This window comes from Carlito syrichta, unplaced genomic scaffold (genome assembly GCF_000164805.1).
Source record: "Carlito syrichta isolate Samal-C Ts95f unplaced genomic scaffold, Tarsius_syrichta-2.0.1 Scaffold303246, whole genome shotgun sequence".
NCBI lineage: Eukaryota > Metazoa > Chordata > Mammalia > Primates > Tarsiidae > Carlito > Carlito syrichta.
This window is the reverse complement of record NW_007247342.1, coordinates 117,117-133,801: the sequence shown is the minus strand read 5'-3', so window position 1 is coordinate 133,801 and position 16,685 is coordinate 117,117. Positions and strand designations below refer to the sequence as shown.

The 16,685-nt window shown below is 60.2% G+C and overlaps 1 protein-coding gene across 1 annotated transcript in view; it reads right to left on the bottom strand.

Moving 5' to 3' along the window:
- Window positions 1–16,685, bottom strand: part of KCNQ1 (potassium voltage-gated channel subfamily Q member 1) — a 138,192-nt gene that overhangs the window by 93,336 nt on the left and 28,171 nt on the right. Inside the window, exons 3-6 of the mRNA XM_008058201.1 lie at window positions 3,966–4,092; window positions 3,392–3,470; window positions 2,664–2,760; window positions 1,765–1,905 (exon numbers count right to left, since the gene is read on the bottom strand). Of these exons, the coding sequence (XP_008056392.1) occupies window positions 1,765–1,905; window positions 2,664–2,760; window positions 3,392–3,470; window positions 3,966–4,092 (444 nt within the window). The remainder of the gene's footprint in view (window positions 1–1,764; window positions 1,906–2,663; window positions 2,761–3,391; window positions 3,471–3,965; window positions 4,093–16,685) is intronic.

Sequence of the window (16,685 nt, the reverse complement as noted above, 5' to 3'; positions counted from 1 at the left end):
GTGTTCCGTGCAGGCCCTGCCCCGTCCAGGCTGGCGCAGACAAGCTCCCCGCCCGGGGCCGCGCCCTCCTGCCCGGACCTGCGCCGGCCTGCCGCACCCGGGTCCCCAGGGACATAGGCCCCCCGGGAAGGCGGGCAGAGGCCGTAGCGGCCCTGGCCCAGGCGCTGTGTCAGCATGTCCGTGCCTTCCCTGAGCAGTCTGGCACGTCGGAAGCTTCCAGAAAACATGCTGACTCGGCCCACGTCAGGCGCCCCCCGGGGTGCCTGGCCGCCTGGGGGGGACGCAGGAATCGCAGGGGTGCGTCTCTTCCCTCCCCTCGTGGTCACCCCCACAGAGGGCGGGAGCCCGAGAGCCAGTGAGGCCGTTCCTTTCTGCGAGTGGCACTTGGGGAGACGGAGCGGCCAGGCCGGCAACCGCTTTTTCCAGGGCCGTCCTGCCCTCCCCGGCCCCCACGCTGCCCCTCAGGCCTCTTGGCCCCCGTGGGGCCACGATCGGCTCCTTCCGCCAGCCCCACCCCTGCCCCGTGGTCCTCATGGACCCGAGCGAGCCTGGATGTGAGACGCGGGCAGGCTTGTGAGGCAGCCCTGACCTTGCCTGCGGACAGTGGGGCGGCGTCCTGAGGCCAGCTCCCTCTCCTCCCTCCCCCGGGAGCCCCCAAGCCCAGCAGTTCCACAGGGTGTGACGGTGCCTCCCTGGGCCTCTGATAGCCCCCTCTGTGCTGCAGCTAAGGGGGCGTGGGGTGGGTGGGCTGGAGTCGCCCCCAACTCCGGCCTCAAGCCTGCCGCCCCTGCAGGGTGCCCGTCCGCTCCCTGGAGCGACAGTCCCAAAGCCCCGTGCCTACATAAACACTGGTTTCGCTGGAGGGACACTGGCCCCTGGACCTCTCTCAAAACACACCGTCTGGCATCCTCCAAGCCACAAGGAGGCCCACACAGGCCAGACAGGGCCTCAGGAGCCCGTGGCCAGGGGGGCGGCCGCTTGCCATCCTCGTAGCTCCGATCAGCACGCCTCCCTCCCTTCTTGCAGCCTGACTCCCTCCAGGGAGTCCCCGGCCCCTGCCTCTTCTCACAGAGCCGGCTCACTCTGGGTCGCCAGCACTTGTTGGTGGGTGGCTCCTCTAATGCCCACCTGCCCCCCGGGGACAGATCAGGGGACCCTCGGCTCCAACAGGCCCCCCCGCCCAGGCTCCTGGGCTCTCCTGGTACCCGGAGCCCATAACGTCACAGCCGAGGCGGGACCCGTGCTTTCCCAGGTGGGCAACTCTGCTTCCCGGGCACTGCCGCACGTGTTACCACCCGGGGCCGGCCACAGAGCTCGCAGACCTGGTGTTTGTGGGGCATATGGGAACACCTTTCTTCCTCCCCAGGTCTCTCCGCCTGCCGAGGTCTTGTTGGTTTGCTCTTCCCTTGGGCACTGGGAAACCCACGCAGGTCACATTCCCAACCCCATCCTCCCTGCACCTGTGCCCAGGACCCGGCCAGGGGAGGGCACAGCGGCCCCCGGGTAGGGGTGGAGGCAGGGCCAGTGGGAGCCCAGGCCCTGAGCCCTGACACATGCTCTGGTGTCCTGTGGGACGTCCCCCACGGAACACCAGCTTGAAGATAAAAGCATGTCGAACTTCAAGACGGCAACGTAGTGACCCAGGTGGCGACTTTGGGTACAGACTCGTGGGCGCAGGGCTGTCAGTGTCCGGCAAAAACTTTCGAGAAACCAGAGCCCTGAGGGCTGTCCCCTAACCTCCGCCCCTGGAAGCCCTCAACTTACCACCCCCCACCACAGCGCGTCTGCGTAGCTGCCGAACTCCACACGGCCCGACTCGTTCACGGCGTCCTTCTCGGCCAGGTACACAAAGTAAGAGGAGAAAATGAGGCCCAGGAAGCCGATGTACAGGGTGGTTATCAGCTCCTGCGCCCAGAAAGATACATATCAGCCAAGGGTACCCGCCGGGCCGGCAGCTCCCGCAAGAGGCTGGGAACCGACGTCTGGGTGGGGAGAGGCCACCCCGGAGGGAGGCCTGACACCCACCAGCCCACTCCACACCAGGAGACCAGGCTTCAAAACAACCCACGTCTCACAACTCTCACAAGGGGCTGGTCTCGGTCTTGCCTCGGGACCCAGGCACCACGCCCGGGTCACCCATGTCCTCTGCTCTGGCCTGCTTGGGTTCTGCTGGCTGCCTGGCTCCTGACAGAAGCAAGCATGGACTAGGACTCTGCAGAGCCTCAGGGAGAGGAAGGGTCCCCACCGACCCAGGCCAGGATGGGGCAGCCTTAGCCCCTGGGGCACAGTCCCCAGGAAAAGGCACTGGTGGCCCCGGTGTCACCGGGTTGTCCTCCGTTTGCTTGGTTTTCTCTTTCTGAGCCTCCCGGACTTTCTTCCATCTTGCATTTCTATCTTTTATGGGCCTGACAGTCTCGAAGGAAGGTGGGCACACCATCAGCTAGGCAGACTGGGGAGGCTGGCACCACGGGCGTGGGGTGGGGCGCCTCTCCTGGCCTTGGGCTGCTCTGGACCCTGGGCCTGTTCGTGCCCCCAGGGGCGGGACCCACACCTCACACGTGGGCGGGGCCGGGTCCTGAGCATGCCCAGCCATCCCGGTGTGGCCGGCCCATTCCCCACATCCGGCCCCCACCCGGCCCCTGCGCCCCGCCCAGGCCGCCTACCTGGCGATGGATGAAGACCACAGAGCCGAGGAGCCTCCAAGTGCCCCCCTGGCGGTCGACGTGCAGCATCCTTAAGATCTGGAGGAATCGGATGCCCCTGGGGAGGAGGAGAAACAGGGCTGGGGGACGGTGGGCAGGTGGCGCCCATCCTGCGGGCACCCACTCCAGGAAGACCCGGTGCACATCTGCCTCCACGGAGGCTGTCTCGCCTTCCTGTCTGCCCCGCCTCACCTCATGTCCACCCCCATGTCCACCCTGACTTGCCCCTATTCAGGTCCCTTGGAAGCCTCCCCACCTAGGAGTAAGCCTGTAGAGCCCAGCTCGGAATTGAACTGCACAGGATCAGGGCCGTGGGCCGGCTGCACACCTTCAGATGCCCTTGGCCCCCAGACTGCCTGGCTGGGGAGGCCCAGGGTCATGCCAGTGTGCTGACGAGCCGGCCGTCCACCCAAAAGGTCAGGCCACCACCCAAGTCCCGGAAGCAAGGAAGCGCTGACCTGGGCCCGAACTGGGGGCTGCCTCAGGCATCAGGGGCTCTGAGCTGTGCCCACTCCATGTGCTTGCCCGCCCCAGCACATGGCTCCGGCCCCCAGGCAGTGGGCACCAGGGCAGGTGTGTACATCGGAGTGAGGTGGATGGTATATGGGAACACCCACAGCTGGGGGACTTGGTAGCAGGTCAGCCCCCTCCTGGCCATACACCAGGGAGAACTCACAGCACGGACGCACCTGATGGCCGATGTGGCAAACACCTGCCCCTTGGAGCCCACGCAGAGGACCACCATGGAGGCCACCACCACGATGAGGTCTGTAGGGCATGGGGGATGGGCAGTGTGACAACACCAGCCAGGGCACTGGTGAGAGCACACCCATGCCCGCGTCTGGGGCAGGGACTTGTAGGTCAGGGCCCAGGGACACGGGAGATAAGGGCATCTTGGATGGACTTGGGCAGTGGCTGAATGGAGAGACACAGCCCTTTGTCCTAGCCACATGGAACTCCCATCCAGCCTGGGCCGGAGCAGACAGAGCCCAGGATCTGGAGGTGGCTCTCAGGACGCCTGCATGTCATCACGCCAGGAAGCTGAGGGACCAGCCCTTCCCCTGCCCTGCAAGCAGCATCTCGGTGCCTCGGGGGTTCAAAGCTGCAGCCACCCCATACCAGCCTTGGGTCCCGCCCAGGCAGGCAGAGTGGCAGGGGGTCCCCTCAATCCTGGGGAGCTCCATGTGGGGAGTGGTCACAATGCGGGGATCCTCCCTGATCTGGAAACCTGGAGGGGAACCTATGAGGGCAGGTGTGACTCACCGATGATGGAAATGGGCTTCCGGGCAAAGCGCAGCCGCCCCCAGATGCCCACGTACTTGCTGCGGCAACCAGCCGACCAGAGGCGGACCACGTACTCTGTCCCAAAGAACACCACCAAGACGATCTCCTGCAGGCACAGAGAGGCGCGCTCATGTCCGGCCAGGTTCCACCGTGGGCAGTGTCAGACCCCGCAACCCCAGTTGGACCGAGCTGCGTGGATGGACAGGTTTCCCGATGCCAGGAGCCTTCTGTGGAGGGACACCTTGAAAACATCGGGCCCAGGACTCAGCTCGCCAGGGTCGGGGGACCCACACACAGCGCCCATCCAGAGAGTCCAGTGGCCTGAGCCCAGGTCCCCAGACAATAGATACCTGATGCACAGACCAGGCCCCACTGAACCAGAGGAGACCCCCACACTAGGGCCTGGGGCAGCTCTGGGCCACATATGTGATGTCCTCAGGCCTGAGCTCCCCAGCCAGAGCCAGCTTCATCCATTGAACCCCAGTGCCTAAATCCCAAGTGGTGGGTCAGAGAACATCTGTCCTCATGGGACTGTCCACCTTCTATCTCATACAGCTAGGGACACAGCAGACACAGTTGGAGGTCTTACTGGGGGCCCCGTGCAAGAGCCCCCTTGGGTGGGGAAGCTGGGCAGGGGGATGACATTGTCTGTGAAACAGCTCTCCTCCTGAGTGAGTCCCTCTCTATGGCCCAGGTCTCTAGCAAAGATTATCCCACGCATCCTCTGAAGACAGGGGCCTTGGGGAGCCAGGGGTTTGGGCAAGGTGGAGGGCCAAGAGCCAAGTTCTGGGTTCCAGTGGATGAACAGACACATGGACAGACAAGTGGATGCGTGGAGGAAGGACAAATGATAGAAGACAAGTGGAGGATGGATGAGCAAGAGAGTGGACGAATGGATGGATGGATGGCTGACTGGTTGGAAGGGTGGATGACAGATGGACAGGTGAATGGATGGATGGGTGGATGGATGGGTGGATGACGGATGGACAAATGGATGCATGAGTGGGTGGGTGGATGGACTGATGGATGACTGGGTAAACGGGTGGGTGGGCGGATGGAAGAATGAATGGCTAAAGGGACGGATGTCTAGATGAACAGATGGATGAGAAGACGGGCAGACAGACAGTAACCCAATGAAGACAGGCAGTGGAAAAGCGAAGTTCAGAAGGGAAGTGCAGCTGCTGGCTCTCCCCGTGTGACAAGCAGCTTGGTGGAGGGTTGCTACCCAGACCCTCCCCAACAGCACGCGGGACTCAGCAGCGTCTTTGAGGCTCAGCGCTGCTGTTTCATTCACCTTCCTGGCAGCCCAAGAAACAGGCGAGGCGTGGACCCCCTGAGGCCTCAAGAGAGCAGCAAGGAAGGATGATGGCCTGGGGTCTTGCCCAGGGCTGGGACCTTCCCAGTGGCCTAGCACACCGTGGGGGTGGGTGGACCCAGCAGCAGACTCCAGCGAAGCCCTGGCTCCCGCCTCGGGGCCATCACGACAGGAAGCTGGGCCTCGGGCTGGCCTTTGGGCCTGGTGCCTCTGGGTGGGCAGCCCCTCGACCCCTCCACTCTCGCCCTCACAGGGAGTCTGGCGGCCCCACTGCCGCCGATGCCAGGCTGAGCTGACCCACTGCCCCTCCACTCCCCTGGAAGGCAGAGGTTCCCGGCGAGATAGGAGGGTGACCCTCAGAGCTGAATCCCAGCCCCAGACGTGGATTCGGGAACCCAGGCCTCAGTTTCCCCAGCTGTAAAATGCCGAACGTAAGGGTTCCTGTGTCGGTGGGCTACAGTGGGGACGTATTGCCGAAAGGTGTAACCAATGTGAGACGTAGCCCATGGTAACATCAGAGGCGCGGTAGTCACCTGCAGGCTGTGTGCTGGGCACCCGCCCAGCCCTGGAGCATGGAAGGCCCTTAGGAGGCTGTGGGGTTGGGAGACTGAACTGGCCCCAACGTGGAGGAGGGGCGAAGCAGAGTCATGGAGCCACAAGCGCCCGCTCCCCACGGACTTCTGCCTGCCCCTCCTTGGGACTTCTGCCCCGACTGGGTGGCAGTGGCTGGTCTTGCCCCCATCCCCTGCCCCCACCAGGAAGTCCGGCACTGGGTGGCGGGATGCGGCTGCTGGCTCCCAAATGTGATTATTTAGGTCAAAACGATCCCAACCCCATCCAGTGTGCGGTGGCGGGAACAAGCCTGCTGGCCGAGACAGACAGTCGGAGCTCAGTGCTTTCCTCTTGCAAATGTTTTCTGCTCATGGCTTGAGCCCTGGGGGGGTGGAGTATGCGTGGGAGATGGGGGGAGGGGACAAGGGTGCTGACACTGTGGGCTCTGTGGCCTCACGGAGGGTGGTGGTCCCACCTCTGACCACAGCTTCTGGGACAGGGACTCGAGGCTGGAGGTGGCCGAGCCATCAGAAGAGAGCTGGCCCCGGTCAGCACTTGGGATGGAACTGCAGTGGGGACAAAGACCGATGGGTGCATGTGCTCATGAGCTGGGCGCACATTCTTGCTCATGGGGACCCTGTCCTGCTCACCTGGGCTGCTGCAGACCTGACCCTGCAACACCACCGTCGATGGTTTGGCCATTGTGAGAGAGGCTGCAGGAACAGCACACCCCGAGTTCCTGATTGGAGACAGGTGCCCATGATTGGCAGAGGCCGGTTCACTGACCGCTGGTGGCCCAGACAGGGAGGAACGGCGCCCACCCCTCCCCACAGAGCAGCCCTGAGGCCCGCAGCCTGGCTCTGCAGGCCCACATGCTCCCAGTGGGTCAATCACGTAACAGGTTTTCTCTTGTCGTGACATACTTTTAAAATGACTTAGATGCCTTCTTCAGCCTTGTCCCAAACAAACAGAAATGTAGATGTGTCGCACGATACTCCTTGAAATAAACAACTGATCATGAGGGATGGCTCTGGATGGCCGAACGTCCCCCCAGCTCACCCTGGTGTGACACTTGGGAGCGCCTGCCTGGGGGTCGTTGGAGCGGGCAGGACACCCCCCTAGAAGGCCCCCAGGCAGGGGTCGGGTGGGTCAGTGTGGCACTCCTGGCCGCCCTGGAGGGACCCAGGAGAACGGGCATTTCACCATCTCCAGGCTGGAGACAGCAAGATAGAATGTTCAGAGATAAAATTATCTCCACCACCATCAGTCTCCGACCCTTTCCCGGACTGTGCGAAATGGCGTCACAGCAGGGTCCCATGCCCTCAGATCCCCTGATGTCTCTGTGCCCCAGGGTTCCTGCAGTTCCCTATCTGAAACGCTGCTCCCTCCCACCTGTCCCTGCTCTCCTCAGGCCAGCTCCAGTACCCCACCCCCTCTGGAATCCCTGCCCACCACATCTGCAGGACCAGAAGGATCCCTGGCTCCCCCACTGATAACAGAGTCAGCTCCAGGGGTCCTTCCTGAGGGGAGTCAGCAGTACCCAGTGCCCAGAGGGCCCCTCGGCCAGATTCACATGGTGCTGGTGAGACCCAGGGTCACGGATCCTAGGCCCCCTGCGTTGTTGATGGAGTGTGGCTCTGAGCTCTGCCCCACAGACAGGAGAAGAGGGGTTACCCTTGGGCCAAGGACCCTGGGGTCCTCTCCCGAGACCACAGTTAGACCAAAGAGACAAAGAGCCCCCACCTCCCCCTGGCCCTGGTCACTGTCCTGCAGATGAAGGCAAAGCCGCTTTCTGGCTGCAGACAGCCGAGTGGACAGGGCGCCTCTCCCCAGCACGGAGCCCCACAGCCTCACCTCGGCCCCACAAAGCAGGGCTGGCGACCACTCTGTCGGTCTTACAGAGGATTACAGGTGTGAGCCACCGTGCACGGCCTAGCCTTATTTTTTACAAAACAAAGTTTATAACAAGCAATCCAATTTTTTTAAATGGGAAAATGGTTTGAATAGTCGTTTCCTTAAAGAAGATACACAAATGGCCAGCAAGCCCATGAGAAGCACTCAGTGTCAAGTACAGATCAAACCTCACATTCATTAGAATGGGACGCTAAAACAAAACAAAACAAAGCAGAACACCAGAAAATAGCCAGTGTTGTGGAGGGCATGGAGAGACTGGAGCCCTTGTGCACCATAGGTGGGCGTGCAGGGTGGTGCCGTGTTGTAGAAAACAGTGTGGCAACTCCACACAGCACTGACCGTGGAATTACCAGCCACTCGGTTTTGCTGTGAATCAAAAACTTCTAAAAAGAAAAAATCACCTAATAAAAAAAAAACAAAACACTCCAGGCTAGGTGTGGTGACTCATGCCTGTAATCTCAGCACTTTGGGAGCCCAGGCAGGAGGATTGCTTGAGCCCAGGAGTTTGAGACCAGCCTGGACAACATAGCAAAACCTCTTCTCTACCAAAAAATAAAAAAATTAACCAGGTCCGGTACACACCTGTAGTCTCAGTTATCTGGGAGGCTGAGGTGGGAGGATTGCCGGAGCCCGGGAGGTCAAGTCTGCAGTGAGCCATGGGCATGCCATGGTACTCCAACCAGGGCAACAGAGTAAGACCCTGACTCAAAAATTAATAGTAGCCAGGCATGGTGGCTCATGCCCGTCATCCTAGCACTTGGGGAGGCAGAGGCGAGAGGATGGCCTGAGCCCAGTGTTCTGAGACAGTATGGGCAACTAGGCGAGACCTCGTCTCAACAACAAATCAGAAAATTAGCTGAGCATAGTGGTGAGCGCCTGCAGTTCCAGCTACTTGGAAGGCTGAGGCGGAAGGATCGCCTGAGCCCAGCAAGTTGAGGCTACAGTGGCTGGGGGCATGCCACTGCCCTCCAGCCTAGGTGGCAGAGTGATACTCAAAAAAAAAAGTAAAATTAAAATCACTCCAGAAAAAAGTAGAATTACTGTACAACTCAACAAATCCACTTCTGGGTCTGACCCCAAAAACAGAAAGCAGGACTCATTCAGTACACAGACGCAGCGTGTCCCATCCATATGATGGAATATGAGTCAGGCTTAAAAAGGAAAGAACTAAACATAAGGGGAATTCCCACGCAGGCCACCACCGTGTGGATGGACCTTGGGGACATGACGTGGAGTGAGAGAAACCAGTGAATTCCTCTTACAGGCTGTCCCTAGCCGTTGGAGCTGCCGAGACAGAATGTGGGGTGAGGGGGGTCAGGGTTGGTGGGGGAGAGGAGCACGGGGAGTTATCGCTTCTATTTTGCAAGACAAGACAAGTTCTAGAGGTGGAGGCTGGTGATGGCAGCGAGGTAAAAACACGCTTCACACCATTGCACTGAGCTCCACGATGGGGTTGAGATGGTAGACGTCATGGTGATGTTAGCACGGTTAAACAAAGAAAGAGAAGTGGCCGTCAGAAGCTGCAAGAAGCGGCAGCCAGGAGTGACTGCCCGTAGGGATGAGTTTCCTTTGAGGGTAACGAGGAAAGTTCTGGAACCAGATGGTGGTGGTGGCTGTGCAGCCTGGTGGGTGTGTTGAACCCCACTGACTTGACGCGCTGAACAGGCGAGTTGCACGTTAGATGTGTTTACCACAATGAAAGAAGAGCCTTGGGCGGGGGAGTGGTTCCTGGCAGTCGCTGGCCTGGGATCCCTCCAGGCCTCGTCTCCCCAGAGGATCCCGGGGGCCTTCAGGGCCCCCGACGGCTCTGAGTCTCACCATGTTTCTGGCCACGGTCCCTCCTAGCTGCTGGAGCCTCTGGTTCTTAATCTTCTTGGGCTAGTGGTAGTGTAGCATGAAGCGACATCATGGAGCTCAAGGATCTGCCCACCGTCCACAGCACAAAGACCTTCGCCTCTGCTCATCATGGAGATGACAGGGAAACACTGGCCAGCACAAAGGGCCCAGCCAAGGCGTGGGAAACTAAGGCACCTCTGTGGACGCCCTCAAGCCTTGACTCGGTGTCATGTCGATGAGACACACGTGTCGCATGAGCTGGGGACCCTTCTCCATGGAGGGACACGCTGAGGCAGTCACTCTGCCACGAACAACTCCACCCTCGAAGGTGTACCCTTTGGTGAGACTCTGGGACTCTCAGCCTGACCCAAAGGTATCAGGGTGTGATGCAGAAGGCTCTGCTTAGAGGGGACACAGGGTCACCCATGTGTGACTCGCTTTGAGTATTTTTGGGGGGCTAACAGCAGATCTGCTCAAATGTGAAGGGTTTAGCAAAGCAGGGGCTTATCTGAGATCTTTCTACTGGAGCACACAGGGTAGAGCAAAGGTCACAGCCTCGTTCCAACATTTCGTCACTGGCCATGGAGCCATCATCCACCCAGAAGGATGTAGACTGACGTGGCCGTCTCATCTCTGGCTTTATTTTTATCAGCCTGCGAATCTGCACCATTTGGGAAGATTTTCAGAGGCTCGACGTGTTTTAGGTTCCGCACGACCTGCACCGCATGATTTAGAAGCCAGTGAATGTCCCCACGCCAGCTGCTGGCATGTGAAAGATAACAGGACAACCTGAAGTGACCAGCTCAGGCCAGCTGCACGCATGCACATCCTGCCTTTCTGAAATAATTTTTTTTTCTTTGAAACAACCAAGGAAGGCTTGCAGGCACTTATCGTGACGATTTTAGTGTCTCCGATGTTCTTTCTCTATTATCTCTTTAATAAATTAATTTTGAAGAGGGCCAGCTGCCCCGATAATGCCCCAGGCGAGGAGGGTACTCATACTTTCTAGGGGAGAATGGGATTTTGCCAGGCTGAAAGGGGCCTGGACACTCAGAGCGGGTAACAGAGCTGGCCACCTATCAGGCCAGGGTGCTGCAGGGACCCGGGTTAGGGTCTTGCCGACCCCCACAGCTGGAAAGCCTGTGGGCCGGCCCTGCCCTGAGCCAGGCGCTTCCCGAGGGGACCGTGGTCTCTGCAGCACAGAGCCCGGCTGGCGGGCTTTGAGGGCAGCTGTTCCAGCTTCACTTGGGCCCCGATAAGCCACAGAGAGGGCCAGCCCCGCGTTCCCGGGAGGGTCAGCTGGCCGGAGGGCGACGCAGGCACGTAGGCTGCTCAAAGAGCCCTTTGTTCCAGGGCCTGGCCGTGGCCAGCTGCTCCCAGCCGCCAGCCTGTGCTGAGAGCCCGTGGGCCCCCCGGTGACGTGCTGGGCACAGCTGGAGCCCTCAGCCTGCGCTCCCGCCCACCCCAGGGAGCGCCAGCCTCCCCACCCGCCCAGGCTGCCTGGCCTAGGGCAGGCGCCACAGTGTGGCTGGCCAGGCCCAGGTGACACGCACAGGCCACAGGGCCGAGGGCACCACGGGCACGGCAGGCCGCCCCGCCCAGGTCTTCTGGCTGGGCCACAACCCCTGCCCCCATCAAGTGCTCCTTAGCGAGGACACTGCTGGGGCGCCATGCCCAGCTGCCTGTCCGCTCAGGGTTGTGCCAGTCTGCTCTGCCGTCTGTGCTCGGAGCCCCAAACATTCAGCCACCCCCTCACACAGCCCCTCCATGCGCCACCAGGGCCCTGGATGTCCAAGTAGCCGGGAGCAGGCCTGCCTCTGGGGGGCAGAGCACCCGGGCTCCTCCGTGATGCCGGGAGTGTGGCGGGGAAGACCTGCCACCCCAGGAGACTGGGGGAAACCAGGCTCCTGAGAGGCCCCTTCCCATGTGTTGACAGAGGATCACTAGGCAGGAAGCAGGTGGGCCCAGGGCAGGGCGGGCTGGGGTGCAGCACCCCCACTCCGGGCGGGAGACCCGGGGAGCAGCTCGACCGCTCTGTGCCTCAGTGTCCTCCTCTGTAGAATGGTGACCCCAGCCATCCCACCTCCTGGGGCTGTGGGGAGAGCAGAACCAGGAGACTCTGCTTGGGCCTGGGGAAATCTGGTGGAAAGACCAAGAAGGGTGGTTGGTGCGCGGTGCGGCCTCATAAGGCGGGGCCCAAGGGCCGAGACCCCCCACTGCGCCTGTGGCACAGCAGAACCCACGAGCCGCCATCCCATTCGTCGCCGCTGTAGCTGCGTGGGAGCCTCCGGGCCCCTCACACCCCGGCCCTCCTGTCGGTACCCACCCTACACTCCCGCCAGAGAGCCCCTGCTGTCCTGTGAAGCCCGGCTGGGCCTTGCCGCCTCTGCCAGCCGCCTTCCCTCCACGTCTGTCTCCCGTCTCGCCCAAGGTTCCCCAAAGGGTCTGCCTTGTCCACCTCAAAGCCGGCCTCTGAGACCCCACAGGCCACCCAGCCTGGTTCCCAGACAACCCAGGGACTCCAGATGGGGTTGATGCCCCTCCTTCCCCCCCACCGCCCAGACATCTGCCTCCTGGGTGCAGCACTCGGGTGAGGGGGGCCGAGGGGCCCAGTCCGGACACCCCCACCTGTGTTCAGGGCACTGCTGCAGCCCCTGGTCTGAGCCCCCTCCCTGAAGTCACTGGGGCACTTCGGGGGTCCTGGCCTCATAGGACGAGGTGCTCCAGAAGCCAGGCTCTCCCTAGCACCCTCCTGACTCCCCACGGGAGCCCTGAGTGGTGCGACAGTGAGGGAGGTGGGACCCCAACAACGGGCCTTCTGGGGAGCGTGCTCTGAGCTGCTCTGCATGCCGGGCCCCACCCGCCGAGGAGCCATGATTTTGGGGTGACTCTGGGAGACACAGCCACTTCCCCCCGAGAGCCAGCCCCACCTGCCAGCTGTCCGGGCGGCCCTTCTCCCCAGCAAGTGGGAGTCTGCCCGCCAGGCTTGCTGGGTTGTCATGGGGACGGGCATTCCCAGCCACCGGGCAGCCGGGGCCTGCCAGTGGGTGACAGCTGTTGTCTGGGCCCCCCATCCTGGACACCAGCCCAGCAGGCGGCCTGAAGCCCAGTGTCCACTGTGGGCTGTCTGGGAGGCTCCCGGGAGGCTAGCGCCACGGAGCTGGCCGAGGGGACTAACCACTTCCCCTGACTCCACTCAACACCCAAGCAGCCATTGAGGGACACCCGGGGGTGCTAAGGTCTGTGGCCTTCCTGTTTGTTCCTTCGCCTGTGTCCTCCCCAGCCCAATAGGAGCCACGCTCAGACATTTCGCTTCAACTCCGCAGTCTAGGGACCCCGTCCACAGGGCCTGGGTGTCACGGCGTGCAGACAGCGTCCGCCCCAGGCCTTCCCGGGAAGCACTTCTGGAGACGCCTGGGCGTCTCTCAAGAGCAGCAGACATGCAAGACCTTACTCGAGGGATGCCCCTTCAGCAAACTGTCTCTGCAGCCTGAGGCGAGAGCCTCCAGGCCTCCAGCCGTACCTCCTTCCCTGCACGTAGTTCTGGAACTAAAGGCACATGCCTAATGGCTGCCACCAAGCCAGCGCTGATGGGCCCGAGCAGGAGGCAGCTGGAGCGGCCCTGTGTGCGCGACTGGTGGACAAGGCCTCTCAGGGCGAAGGGGCGAGGCCCGGGTGGTCCCCGCGGCCCCGTGCATTCTTGGGCCCATTATCATGGGGTCGAATCCGGCTTCCGGGCCTCAGCCTCTAAGTAAAGGCCGCCCACCCACGGTGGGGAGAGTGCCGGGCCCCTCGGTGATTTTAATTTCACATGTATTGCCAGTGCCTTACAGAGGCCGACTAGAGTTACACGCGTTTCAGGTGGTTTAATGAGGTGTCTCCAGCCCTGGGACCCGGCTCGCGGCACGAGACGGCGAGCCAGCGAGGCGGGGGTGCCCGAGCGCTGCCCACTTCCTCCCCACCTGGGTGTTCTTGAGGTCAGGAGGCGGCCACGGGGCCCGCAGCCACCCGACACCTGATGGGTAGGAGAGGCAGATGGCGCCAGGCGGAGGGCCCGCAGGCCAGCCCGGCTAATCCCCACCCGGAAAGGGCCTCGCCGGCATGCTCTGAGGAAGCAAAGATGACGTGACCCCCTGGAAGCCCCTGGGGCACTGAATCGACCCGTCCCCTGGCAGAGGGCAGGTACCCAGGGGGCACTCCATAAATGCATGTGCTTCCATAGTACACCACGCAGATATGTTGTTGGTTTCCTCTTATGGGTAAATTTCAGCCCACGTGGGGAGACAAGATCTGCAAACACAACGAAGCCACCAGCAAGCAGCATGAGCAATGACGTGAAAGGCATAAAAGGAAAGTGTTGACAGTCGGTGCTGGGGGCAACGGGGCAGATCTGAAAGGTGCCGTTCCCCCCGTCCAACAGAGGGACCTGTGTCTCGCCATCCCTGTGTACCCGCACTTCCCACATCCAGTTCTTCCTTCCGATGGTTACTTAGGAGGGTGTTGCTTAATCCTCACAGAGTTAAGGGTTTTGGGGGTTTTTTTTTGGTCTTCTTTTGCAATCTGTTAACCATTTGTTTCTCACTGCATCAGGTTTTGAGCAGAGAACATGGCCACTTCCAGCTCTGCATTTTGAGGAGCATTGCATTTTCTCACAGCCATGTATGTGATGGGCTTTGCAAGTGCCCCTCAAGTGTAAGGAAACAAGACATTTCCGTTTCTGGGATCCAGAAGGTCAGTGCTGGCTCTAAGACACATCCAGTCATTCTTTGCTCGCCTTTCCTGCCATGAAATTGGGGCTCTGTGACAGCGCGGTCAAGAGAACACAGCAGAGTAACTCCACGGTCTCCGGGAGTTACTCTGAACCCTGGATCACTTGCTTCTGGAAGCAAGAGACATGAGGAAGGCTTGCGGCCTCCAAGAGATCTGAGCAAAGAGGGCCTTGCCAGCCACGTGGGCATGCCATCTTGGAGGGGAGACTCACACTGTACAGAGCAGTGACACATCGCACTGCCCCTGCCCAGACTGCAGAGTAGGGGCCCTGCCATGGTGGCTGTTGGAAGGAGTAGACGTGTGGATGGCTTGTTATGTGGCTACAGATAACAAGAACAGTCATTATTCTATGACCTGGCTGGAACCCGAAACTACCAATGGCTGCAGCATTTAACTTCGTACATCTTCACTTATTTCCTGTCTACTTTCGTGTCCTGTTCTAAAATCTTCCACAACTATTGCACTCGATCCCACTTTCCCTGCACATTTCCAACAGTCTTTGCTTTGCACATTTTATGTTGTTTGATGCCTAATAGTTTCCAGTGAGGTCTCCTCCAAAAATAGTACCCAATCTTCGGTGTTTACAGTCTATACTGACCCTCTTGTTTTCTCTGTTACTGTCCCTTGCAGCTTTTGGCATCTCTTTGGCCATTTCTTTCATTTTTCAACTATCCAGTGTAATACTTAATTCTACAAAACATATGTTTTTTTTCTTCTTCTAACAAAAACACCTCAGACAGTCCTCTGCCTTTTAATAGCAGAATTCAGGCCATTCGCGTGTAATGTAAAATCTGCTCCTTGGACCTGACTCTCCGTCTCTGGATTTGGTGTGTTGCTCTGCTGTTTCTCCCTGGCCCTCATGGTCCCTTCGTTGGTCAACACACTATCCATTCTTTTCTTAACTCCCAGATTTAGAAGTTGCCCTGAATGCCTTTATTCCACTGGTTCCTTTAACTCATAACAGAGTGGTTCCTATCTGCAAACAGCCCCTGCTGGGATGTTTGCCCCAGGGCCTTCCCCCCCAGTGAGATAAGCATTTGTGTATGACTTCTCCTCACCGCCTCCCTCTGCCCGCATGGTGGATCTGTGGGCGAATGAAGCCATGGCCAGCATTGTTTTCATAGTTTAGGACAGGGCCGGGCAGGCTTCTTCTCCAAGGCCAGATAGCGTGTTGGGCAGTGCAGGCTGTCACAACCATCCAAGTCTGCTGTTGTGTCATAAGAGCAGCCAGAGATGACACATTCACAAACAGAACCATTTACACAACCAGCAGGTCTGTAGGGCATGGTCTACAGGACCCCCAGGGCCAGAGGATCCCCTCACGGAAAAGTGTCCTTACAAGTAGAACTGGGTACTCCCCAGATTCAAACACTGAAACCCTAACCCCCAGGACCTCAGAATGTAGCCTTGTCACAGATGTCGGTAGTTAAGATGAGGTCACTGGGGTGGACCCCTAACCCTGTGTAACTGGTATCCTTCTGAAAAGGGGAACCCTGAACACAGACGTGCATGCAGGGAGAACACCAGGTGGAGAAGAGGGCAGAGATCAGGGTGATGAGATGAGGAACTCAAAGAACACCAGCAAACCCCCAGCAGTGGGGGCAGCCCTGGGGCAGACCTGCCCTCCCACCTGCCCACACTGAGACTCAGACTTCTGCCTGGCAGGGACAGCAGTTGGCACCCAGGGCCTCCATGTGGCCACCAAGCCCAGACCAGAGGGCTGGACGAGGGTCCCAGAGAGGCCCAGGCCACGGGTCTCAGGCCATGAAGCTTCTCCCTCCCCAGGAAGGGTCCTTGTGGACCCTAGAGGGACAGGGCACTCCTCCTCTCTGGAAGGGTCTCCCAGCCAATCCCTGGCCCCCTCCACAGGAAAATCAGAGCTCTGAGGACGGAACCCAGAGGGTCACGGAGGTACTCCAGGCTGACTCCCCTGCAGGAACAAAGGCCCAGGGCCAGGAAAATGTGGGTGTGTTCTCAGGGCTGCGAGGAGTCAAAAAGGCAGGTGGGGTCTACCTGGAAACCAGCCCCTGTCCCCATCCTGAGCTCCGCAGTGTGGTGGCCAACCCCACAAGTCACACCCCAGGCCCTACACATGCAGGTGTGGCCCTGCCATTTGCGAAGGGAGAGAGCCAGTGGCCCAGAGACACCCGTGCCCCCCACTCCCGCTGCAGACACCATTAGCTGCTGGGCAGGCAGCTTTACACGTATTTAAAGCAAATGCCAGGCTCAGTGGTTCAGCCTGCCATCCTGCGCCTTGGGAGGCTAAGGTGAGTGAATTGCCTGAGCCCACAGGTTCGAGACCCGCCTGGGCA